Here is a 12,336-nt window from a genome sequence, read left to right as displayed (position 1 = left end):
TGTCAAGTGTTTTAAAATCTGTTCAGATTTTAAAAGTCCTCTAGTGTGATCCCGTCTTAACACATAGCAGAACCAGTCTCTTTATTATCCGGTCCAAACACATCAGATCATGCTCTGCGTGAGTCATTCAGGCTAACACACCACCAATGATGACAGCCACTACGACTCCAAGGAGCACACAACAGATAATAATCACGGTTTTCTTCTGTATTTTTGAAGAGTTCAAGAAAAAAATACAAACATGGGGAAAACAGTCCAGGCAGCAAGAAAAGTAGAAAAGAAGAGTTACTGTAATGACCCAGGCAGAAATCTCATTGCATATTTAAAGATTCGAGGAGAGCAGTTTGAGGATGTTGGGGGTTTTCCATTCATTTATGACATGTTGTAGATGAATTTACAGATAGTGTGACATGCCACAACCTTTATACCGGTGCAATCTGTTGCACGGTGCAGTTATAATACGTGCAGACTAATGTTAGAGATTAAGATCTAATAGAAAGCAGCGATTAGCTCAACACTGCTCTCCTCGATGGCATCAGTTTGAATATAAGGAGTGTAACGACTGCGTAACACTGTTGATCCATCATCCCAGCTCTCATGCCACAACACAGACATGTAACACACATCAATGCAAAAACACAACACAAACAGAAGTTGGGAAATAAATAGTGCCTATAAAAAGTATTCACCCTCAGCAGTTCCCATAGAAAAATGTAATATATGGCCATATATGTACTTATATTTTAAACGGCATGACATATATCTATACATATATATGACTTATCTGAGAACACAATATATGTCTGCAAAATATATGAACATTTATGTGTCCAAACATGTGAAGAAAATATTTGAGTTCATCCATATATGATACCATATATCTGCTTATATTACAGTATAGTATCGGTTTCTTGCATATATGGACAACATTAAGTACAAATATGTGACACATATATGGGAAAATATATGGCACTTACATGAAAACGGCCATTTTTGCTATATTTTGAAATCTAAGTTTCATATATGTCTATGTGTTTTATATATATATGAATTTTGCATATATTCTCATATAGGCAGCAGACACACATGAGCACTGACATTATTTATGTAATTTACATATATTGACGTATATTACATTTCTGTATGGGTATGTATGTATGGAGCACCAAAATATCACTGGGAAAAGCAAGCAGTTTTTTATCAGTCACTTAAACAGCTACATGGAGATCATTTGTGTGTAATACACTGATCACAGTAAAAATGAACCTCTATCTGGAAGGTTCAGCATTGAGGCAGAACATACAAGTGTCCTCCTGGAAGTTAGTTTTTTCTTTGCATTTGTTCGTTGGGTTGGGAAGTCGTAATTACGGCATCAGGTATGTGCGCTCAAGTCATTTTGGTCAGAGCAAGATGGCGATGTACCTTTTCTACAAATCATTCAGCTTTTAACTCGACTTCTTCAAAATAATAAATAAAGGAAGCGCATTAGTTGTGTTTTTGCATTTTTATGTCTTTATTCAATTTATGGTGTTGTAAATTGAATCGTTATATATTCTAGTGTACAGTACTACTAATGTACAGTACTATTGTATTTTGTACATGCAACTTAGTTTTATTGTAAATAAAAAATAAAAAAAAGATTTCATTAATTCCAACAAAATGACCAGCAATACAGATGCTGCATCTATTGCACTCACCATATTTTCTCATTGACACTTTATGGAAGACTGTGACCACTGCTAAAAATGTCTGATACAGCGAGACCGAGACTGAGCTTTGTGACCATCAGACTAATTTGCCATGTTTGTTGTACTGTAAGTATATAAACCTGATGGAGCCTAAGTCAGAGTCCAGATCTCAAACAATGAGCTACAGTATCCACACAGAAACACTGCAGATTATTGATATGGGAATAATTACTGTAACAAATAATGACAAACTTCTGTAATATTTCTTGATCAAAGTAAAAAAAAAAAAAGTGAATACTTTTTCTAGGCACTGCACACTGTAGCCCATCTCACAAACCAGCTCTTTTCATCGTATTACACACTCAATCTGTACATAATTTCCCAGCATGCCTGTGTCTTTGTTCTACTGAATTTATATGCTATATCACAAATAAGAGAAGATGAAAACAGATGGTCCTGAGCTCCAGCCTGCCACAAGCTACTCGCTTTGTAATGTCTGAGAGCCACTACAGGTGAAGTCTCTTGGTTAGCTCAATCCAATGGCTAGAGAGATGATGAGGATGAGAAGACAGACGGACACACAGCTGCCAATCACGATCAACTTCTGTGGAGGACATGGACAGAAAGCAGAGATCTTCATTTCTCATCAATTCATGATATCTTAGTTCTGACAGGATCACAAACCTTATCAACCGTTTGACATTCAGGTTTAGTCCACCCAGAAATTAAACTGGTCATCAATTACTCCCCATCATGCCCCCATTCGATTATATTTACTGGGACTGGTAAACCACGGGTAGCCTACTAGTTTCAGTAGGATGTCACTCTTTCCTTAAGTGTGAAGATTTTCTTTCTAGCAGGAAACCCAGATTGAATCTCATCCCAGATTCAATGCTCGCATGTCTTCAAAGATAACCCAGATTGTTTCTTGTTGACAGTTAAGGATGTTAGATTACCCAGGGTAAGGCTGCGCTTTAGCCATTAATAAGTTCTTGCTTAAACTGGAATGTAAATCCACAATATAGGCTTAGTAACTGGTTGAACTATTTGTTCTCAAGGCAGAACGTAGCTAGTAGGTCGTAAGCTTTCCGTACAAAATATGACGTTTACCCTCAATGACCCAAGAACAGCGTTTAAATACGTGCGCAGAAGTTGAGCAGAACGATGTGAATTTATTAGTGAGCTAGACTGAAACTTGTTAACGCTCACAAATTACAGCCAGTCATCAAATTATTATCTTAACTTTTCGCTCATATACACAGGGAAAACAAATGCCATTTAAGCATGATATTTGAAAAAGATATTTGCAAAACACCACTCATCTTGCCGCAGGTAGTTTCCATTCTTGAGTCACTGTCTCATGTGATGCTGCTGCAGGTTGGGCCACGTGTGAACATATTCTGGGCATCTTGCTGTACGTGGCTCACTGAAACACTGCAGCTTGCAAGAATTACCATTAAAGTCATCTGCCATTGTCCTACTGGACCTGTCCTCTGCTTCAGACATGGTGAATCATCAGTTCCTCCTGTCCAACAACCTCACTGATCTGGTCAGCATGGGAATAGCCGTTTGCTGGCTTGAGTTGCTCCAGTTCTTGATGTGTTCAAGCCTGATGAGCCTCAGCTCATTGCTCATGTCTTTGGATGAAGGAACATCCCCGTCAGCTCAACCCTGCAGATCCATTTTCCCCTGCATGTCATGGAAAACTGTGACTGGTTGATTCTCATGTAAGATTGTCTTTTTGCGTATAAGAGGTGGCCAGAGAACGTCAAAGAAACTTTTACTTTATGTTTATTATTGTGTATTTAGAAAGCTCTTTACGAATGAGAAAACAAATCGACACATCAACATTAGAATAATGTTGACAGCACACAGACAGCGCTTCACATAACAGTATAAGGAGTGGGAATGAAAAAAGGCGGGAAGTGAGACAGATGTGCAAATGCTCATGCAGGACGGATGCCAGGCACTGACGTATCTTTCACTCACCCTTCGTGTATTACTCTGGTACTTTACAGCCTTTGTGGTCTCTTGCACTGCGTCCCTAATGAAATCCACTGTGAGCTCCACATTATACTCTATACGGTCTATCATCTCTCCCTGACCAGAACAGAAGATGGACGGCAACAGAGAAGGAGGAGAGAAAAAGAGAAAGGTGATTTCACAGGAGTTTAATGGATTGTTTGCTATATCTCACCGTCCTGCTAGTCTTCTGGACTTTGACAGCTGCTTTGGTTTCCTCTTTGGCTTTTTCCACATATTCCTGAGCACTGCAGACATTCTTCTCTATATTGTTTATTAACTCTCCCTAAAAGAAGACAGGAAAATACAGCTCACTAAACCATTGATCTAGCAAACACTAAACACTAAATACAACTTTTGTTGTATCAATTCCGCAGAAATTGTCTAAAGTAGTTAACTTATGTTAACTAATGAAACCTTATTGTAAAGAGTTACCAAGCCGCTTATACCAGTCTCAGAAGACACAGCAGTCCAGCGCAGTGGCTACACAGTGTCATGCTGGAAATAATACAACATCTCTATTGCAATCCCCTTTATGTTGCGGTTGTTGATGTTTTTTGCCGTATACATAACAACACAACTTCATTGCCATAGAAACCATACGATGTCATACGATCTGAACAGTTGCGATACACAGTGTGGACAGACAATAATTTAGATCAGATTTCCAATCGGATACACAAATAATCGGATTGGGACTGACAGTGTGAACGTAATCTTAGTAACATTAAAGCAGTGTTGCTGTTAATGAGTTAATTCATTTCTTAATTAAGGACCCAGAAATAATCCGTGTGACAACAGTGGTTCAACCTTCATTTTATGAAGAGACGAGAATACTTTTTGTTGCGCAAAAATAACGACTTTATTCAAAAATGTCTTCACGTCTGTGTCAGTCTCCTAAGCTGTTTACGTTGTAAATATTTTTTGTTCAATAAATATACAGTAATTAAAATGTTAATATCAAAAAATATTTTAAAAATACATAAACAAAAAAAAAACTAAATTATCCTAAACGTGGATATTTTGTTGGTTTTATCACATTTGTCACATACGCAAAGCTGATTGAAATTCAGTAAATAATTTCAAGCTCAAGTTAATTTCAATAAATAATTTTAAATTGTGAAAGGCTCAAATTTGGGACAACCAAATTGATTTAATCCTGAATGCAATTCAGGTGCCTTACATACAGGATAATTCTATGTTAATGTCAAGCGCTGGTTGCAAATATGTGCTAATGTTGCCAACTGTTGCGCAATTATTACAGACTAGTGCAGCACGATTTATCAAATTGCAATCGAGGTGTCAAGCCAGAGCCGGCTCTAGGCATAAGCGAACTAAGCGGCTTCTTCTTCTTTCTTTTTTTTCTTCTTTTTTTACATATTACATAACTTAAGTGACATAAATTAATGCATGAATGTGAATGAATGAATAATTCAAAACAAGAAAATTCTAAATTTTATGATCAATATACCTGCCTACAACTGCTGCTTTGTCTGTCAGCATTTGAAACATGCGTATAAACACCTCGTGTGCATTTAGTCAATTCTTGCGCAACTGCGCATAGTTACAGTAGTATTAAAGGGCACCTATTATGCCCCTTTTTACAAGATGTAATATTGGTCTTGGGTGTCCCCAGAATGTATTTGTGAAGTTTCAGCACAAAATACCCTACAGTTAATTTATTATAACCATTTGAAAATGTCATTTTTGGGGCCTGTTTTAAAAAGAGCTGTTTTGGTGTGTACCACCTTAAATGTAAATGAGCTGCATATCCACACAAACTGTGATAACGTTGGCGCAATCTTTTGAAACTACAAACACAAATACTGTGATAACGTTTGCTACGTACAAACGAAATTACATTTATGTGATGTTTCTGTCTGCACAATATCCCTCGTTCTACAGCTTCGTGTCGATGTGCTGGCCTTTGTATAAACATAGCAATTTTGATGTCTTGTCTTTACAGAAAACATGCACGGTTTTTAATACAATATCTTTAAAAAAAATATTTATAAGCGTCTGGTTACACACTATACAAACAAGGTTTAAATTATTACACAGACATCCTACGACGACGACACCAACTTTAGACGCAGTTGTTGTTGAATTGGCTGACATCGACTGAAATTACTATTTGCTCAAAAATCATAAAATACACTTACTTCTACTGGAGGTGATGTTGGATCGCGAACAGTAGGCAACGATCCACACTTGAGGATTAACTTTGAAGCAAGACCTGCTTTGAATTGACCCTCGTTTACTAAACAGTCAGTCAGAAAATTATTTGCACAAACAAACGTATTTTGGAAGTTTAAGTGGCGCCTTTATTTCTAAATAAAATCCATCCACTGCGTTTTCAGTGGCTCTGATGTCAGAAGTAAGTGAAAACTACTATGTACATTATTACATCGCACAACAGAATACTTATGTTTCTGAACACCGGGTGTCGTTGAAACAATGGAGGATGGTGAACAGATCACCGAGGGCGGGATCTATGCCAAAACCACAGTGTCAATCAAACCACGTCGGTGGGGCTTGCTCAATTCTACGTCACATTGAGCCGAATCTTAGAACAGCTCGTTCTGAGACAGTGCTTATGATTTATTGAGATTGTAAGTTGAGCTTCTTTGATTGTTTATCATTCAAGGGCGGTTTTGCTCACACACTGCCAACACACATTTATGTTCAAACACCATGTAAAAGTGAATTTTGCATAATAGGTGCCCTTTAAGCCATGTCACAAAAAAGGACGTATCCCTCTGGTGCCGAAAAGAGAAAAAAGAAAAGGACAGAGGAAAAGAAAAAAAGAGCAAGATAAAGGTAAGTTTGCGTGATTATTTAAAGTAACGTTATGTTTTGTGCAGAACAAATTGTGCTCACTTGATGTAGCAGCTGGTCATGATCTTATATAAGCCATCACCAGAGCTAAATCCCCAACATCAACAGTGAAGTGTCTCCCATTAATATACATTCATAAGTAATGATGGTAATTGAAGACTAAGTGGACTTGCTGTTATTAGTATTAATAACAAAGTACAATGATGTCATCAGTGACTTTGCTTCCAGAAAAGATAGGAAGTAAAGATTTTGAGGACAGTTACACTGTGAGATAGTTGAGAAATAATAATATTTTCACAGTTTTCAACAATAATTGTCATTGTTGAACCCTTGCTCTTATTATGTTTCTGATTTCTCAGTCTTGTCATTATTTTAGCAAATAATTTATTTGATATGTTTTGAGACCGTTTGTTTTTAGAAGCTTCAAAGAGTAAAGTAAAAGTTAAACGTTTTAAAAACAAAAGTGGAGTACTGACACACTTTCATTATTGAAGTATCTATTTTTTTGTAACATTCTATTTTTGATCATATCAATGTTTGTCTATTTTAGTTTTATTTTGTTGTTGAAGATTGCACATTTAATGCACATTTGCAAATAATTGATTTAATATGTTTTGTGACAGTTTTTTCCCCAGAACTTTCAAAGAGTTAGTAAAAGAGTAAAGTAAAAGTTAAAACTTTTTTATTCAAGTATCTATTTTTATTAAGTATTTATTTTGTATTAATACATAACCTCACTATTTTGATTTATAATGTAACATTATAGCATGATATTTGTGTCAATAATCATCAAGCAAAAGTGACTCCGCGTGGTGAGAGGGGCCCCCAAATCTAATTCTGCTTAGGGCCCCCAAAAGGCTCGGGCCGGCTCTGTGTCAAGCCTATGCGATTATATGACGCAAAATGCTGCAATTTTATGAAATAAATAAATACATATGCGTGACACGCTATCAACACTTTCCACACGCTCTCACGACACACATCCATTTTCTCACGCAAAGGAACATCACGGAGCAAAGAGGACACTGACCCGGCAGACTACATAGAGCAGTTACTTTTGGTGTTAAACTATTTCTCAGCTCTCAGATTCTCTCAATTTTATTACGTCATTAAAACAATAGCGTTTTGGCGCTTGTAAATGCGACGAGACAGATAGTGTCGTGAACCGAACATCTCTTACTCTTTAGCCTACTAGTTAATAGTAAATAACCCCGAATGAACAATAGGTGTGTTGAAACATACAGTAAAACTAGCCGAAATGTTTATGCCTCATACATAATATCAATCAATCAGTGTTTTTCAACCGCAGAGAGAGGTCAATAAAACAGCTGGAGAACAATGTCACATAACGTCACATTACCTCAGAAAAGCCATTTAGTGATAGCACGTTAGTTGGCTAGACATATTATAGAGAGGAGTATTTTGCTAAATATGTGCACTATATTAAATATTTAGTATATTTTTACTTGTATCATTAAAATATTGTAACATTGTTATTATAGCCTAGTAAAAGCCACATTATATTTAATTTGAGCTGTTATTTTTAACCTTTAATAATAATACCAGCTGACAGGGTCTCTGTATGTTTACTGCATTAGGTTAGATATTTTATTTTCTTGAGAAAAAATTATGTTTAACATTAAGTGTACCTAATATTTATCCAAACGAATCGATATTGAATCAAGATCGGAATCAAATCAAAAGATTTGAATTGAAATCGAGAAATTTGCATCAAGCACTAATAAAAACAGTAGCCTACAGTCATTGTACCATGTAAACGTTGTCACATAGTTGTGTTTAGTTGTCACTAGACTTAACAATTGCATAACATATGTGTTTAGTTACCAAATGTTCTGACAATCACACTACACATCCTACTTAAATGTCCCTGTTTGTCTGGAACGAATGTTCAAAATATCTTATTTTCATGAGCATACAAATGTTCTTATTTATTGTTCTATTTATTTTATGCTGTCGTACTGAGACAATGCAACATCGATTGTTCAGGGAGTTGTATCTTTCTACACTGAAAAAACTGATTCTGACCCCTTGTAAATGTTACATGTTTTTATCTGGTTAATTTCACTGATTTTAATGCGATTTTTAACCCTACTTATGTTTTATTATTAATTTTCAAATTCACGGCTTTTGTTGAATTACATGAACGGTGAGTGATTAACATCCGACGAGAAAAGTTTCTTACAACAAACACACGAGTCTGCAGCCGACACTTTCAAAGTGAAGACGTGATAGAGGCTCTGACTCCAGCTGGGCGGAGACGTCTAAAGAAGGGAGCTGTTCCAGTGCTTTTTCAATGGAACAATTTCAGTCTGCCAGCTCCACGGCCCGGAGTTTGGGAAAGGACCGAGCATCCCAATACAGAAACCACGCACGATCAATCTGTGGAATTGGACTATCCTCCTGACCATGACTACTGCGACAGTAGTGAACCTCCTGCGCTGGTTATGTCTCTTAACCGCACTGAAGAACTTCATGAAGAGATAGCAAGACTCAGAAACATAATAGAGGAGATATCTATCAGCAACAAGTTCTTCTTGGAGCGGTTTGCTGGATCAGATGATGACATAAGGTTCTTCACAAGGTAAATTAAAATTTCCACTGAGTTTAATATAGACGTTTTAGAGCTTTCGACATTGATTCATATTATTAAGCCTATCTGTTTAAATGTTGCATGTGTGATGTGTGTTGTTGTAAGCTACTGGAAACCTTGAATTTCCCTCGTGATGAGAAAAGTATCTATCTAAAACTATCTAGATCTTTCTACTAGTGCATTGTATTTTAAAATACTGAGAAGAGCAGTAAGCATAAGGACTGACGTGTGTGTGGTCCAGTTTCTGACCTTAGTGCCTAAATGTTCCAGGATGTTTACAGTAACTGTCAATACGGATGCTAACATGCTTGCAATTTAATGTTGTCTATGGGCACTTAATGTAATGTAAAGAAATGTAACACCTATGTCCCACAGATTTGCAAGTCAAGCCCACCTGATGGCCTTTTGGAAGGAGATAGAACCAGCCACCTGCAAGATGGTACGGGTGACAAGAGCACGAAGTATGAATGATGAGGTCCCTCACACTGGTAGTGCAACAGTGAATATATTTTACAGTTGTTCTTACAAAGCAAGATATATTGCATAATCTTATCAAATCATTACATCTAATCACCTTGCTAAATGAATCCGACATCGAGGATGCTATCCAATATAGGCAATTTCCATCGACGACACCCTCAAGATACTTATTACTGTGATGTCAGCCGCTTTCAAACTGTGTATGAGAGACGCAGCGGCGCGAATTGCCAGTTTAAATTCGACGTTTGACGTTAATTTTGAGTTTTATTATTTCATTTGATGATTCAATTTCTTACTTAAATGCTGTTTTTAGTGTTAACTTGTACAGTTCTCTGTCCATACTGTCAAAATCAGTCAGAGTAGCAGTAGCCTGACATAACGCTAGTAGTCTACAGCGGTACCATGCCAGTAACGTCATCGAACACGGCTGCGCTCTAATAACAACAAATGTTCATTTCAGTATTGGGGAAAACTTCATATACGTTTTGTTTTTAACATTATTTTTGAATTAGTTTGTTTACAATTTTAATAACCAACATGTTTTTGAATTATATTTTGTTCTTGCAATATGAAGCAATGTGCGTTCGTCAAATTTAAACTGGCAAGGCGCGCAGCCGCGTCTCATACACAGTTTGAAAGCGGCTGAAAGCACAGTAATAAGTATCTTGCGGGTGTCGTCGATGGAAATTGCTTATATTGGATAGCATCCTCGATGTCGGATTCATTTAGCAAGGTGATCTACGGTGAAGGTGAACATCGATAACAACTATGAGGTGAGTGGAACTTAATTGTTTACAGCACCCGCCGGGGTCACATTTATGCCACAGTGATTTTGCAAACAGGTTATTCGGTCCTTGATGGAATCGGATGTGTTATATTCGCTTGTTGGACAGATCACAATGCATTAAGACCCCCCTCTAGATCTGTTAAGCTCTTGAGATGCTATTTTGCTGGAGCTGTCAAGGTAGCCTACCATGCCAGTGACGGCACGGCTTAAGATAGCTGCGCCCTAGTAACAAAACAACAAACTAACATCACTGTTTTCCCCCTTGTGACTACTTTCAGTAGTTTTAAGTGTCCTACCACAAATAACAATGATAACACATCTGTTATATCACCTTTACTTCCTATTTCGTTTCAGTTCCCCTTTAAGGGAATGGAAGTGAGCCCTGCTCACCCTCCCGCCACTTACACTGCGCCCTAACTACACACGCCGCGCCGCCACGACACAAGGTATCTTTTCCATGTTAATCAGAGTTTTGTCCTAACCATCCGCGATGGCGACACGCGACGATTCTAATTTAGAAACGGTTTCTATTTTTCTGTTTTGCTGGAACAACAAACACAAAGTGTGGCAATGATAATCTCAGGTACTGTTTATGTGCTTTATTTATTATTAAAAGCATGCAATGTGACTTTGAATATAATTTAGTGCTCCAGCTTTGTAGCTGTAAAACAGATCTTGAAATTAAACAAATGGAAACAAGAATGTACAAACTGTGAACAAACAAGTGTATTCTTTGACAAAGATTGTTTTAGTAACTCAGTAGCCTATGTATTTTTAATAATGTTTAAATGTTGTAATATTTGTGAATTTATGTAGCCTACTTATCCATTTTCTTGCGAGTGCCGTCAGGATTACTCCCTGGTGCTGTGCACTTGCCGCGAGACTCCGCCCACACGCTTGATTGGCTGTGAGTTTTGATTGATGTTGACACATCTTGCAGTCGCGTCACGTCTAGTGTGGACTGACAAATTATTTGTAGCTGAAATCGCAGCATCTGGTAAGGACACGGTGTTAGAGTGAGTACTGTCTGGATTTATTGGACAGTGACCTTGTGTTTGGAGAAGTGAATACCCTGCATCCCTTGATTCTTAACTGAATATGTATCGTCTTCATCGGACCCGCTGGCCCCGCCCTCATTCCCCCACCACCTCTCCAAACTGCCACTAATGACTTTGTGTTTCATCAGTCACTGTGTATGTCTTCAGTCCCTTGTGACCCCAAACACCCAGTCATTGCTACCGCCCATCAGCCCCTCAGCAACACCTCGGTCCTGCTGGGAACCATCTCTTTCTGTGTGTGGGAAGTCCGTGGCTCCGCCTCCTGCCTCTGCACCCTCCACTCCTCGTCCCGGCTCCTGCGCCGGGACTTCTTCTTCCCTCTGTCTACTCTTACCATCAGACATTTGGCCTCGCTGAGCTCCCTTGGACCATTAACTCAACCTGGGTCAGACATCAACATGCCTCCAACCCTTCGGTACGCCTCCACCCCGCGAGTGAATATGCGTTAAAACAACATTGCGAAATTTGCTGTCTCCAGCCTGTTTCCAACCAATTGACCTTTTACCAATATAATAGTGTGTGTAATGATGTAATTCATTTAAAAATGCATTGTCGCATACGTTTTGTTGTATCGCTAAAAACATGGCCCTCAAGTTACATTTACATTTATTCATTTAGCTGACGCTTTTATCCAAAGCGACTTACAATTGCTATATATGTCAGAGGTCGCACGCCTCTGGAGCAACTAGGGGTTAAGTGTCTTGCTCAGTGACACATTGGTGTCTCACAGTGGATTTGAACCCGGGTCTCTCACACCAAAGGCATGTGTCTTATCCACTGCGCCATCACCACCCCCCCCCACCATTTCCATTCATAATTTCACGAATATCGCAAATGATATCGTACCTTGAA

At 38.1% G+C, this 12,336-nt stretch overlaps 1 protein-coding gene across 1 annotated transcript in view; it reads right to left on the bottom strand.

Annotated features, from left to right (window-relative positions):
• Positions 1 to 210: 210 nt before the first annotated feature.
• Positions 211 to 12,336, bottom strand: part of stx1a (syntaxin 1A (brain)) — a 72,525-nt gene continuing 60,399 nt past the window's right edge. Inside the window, exons 9-10 of the mRNA XM_077197311.1 lie at positions 3,886 to 3,996; positions 211 to 2,292 (exon numbers count right to left, since the gene is read on the bottom strand). Coding sequence (XP_077053426.1) covers positions 2,215 to 2,292; positions 3,886 to 3,996 — 189 coding nt within the window. The 3' untranslated portion in view covers positions 211 to 2,214. The remainder of the gene's footprint in view (positions 2,293 to 3,885; positions 3,997 to 12,336) is intronic.

The sequence above is a fragment of the Siphateles boraxobius genome, unplaced genomic scaffold (assembly GCF_051911475.1).
Source record: "Siphateles boraxobius isolate OS27281-9 unplaced genomic scaffold, OSU_SipBor_1 39, whole genome shotgun sequence".
Classification (NCBI taxonomy): Eukaryota; Metazoa; Chordata; class Actinopteri; order Cypriniformes; family Leuciscidae; genus Siphateles; species Siphateles boraxobius.
Note: the sequence above shows the minus strand (reverse complement) of the source record. Positions and strands in the feature narration are given on the sequence as shown.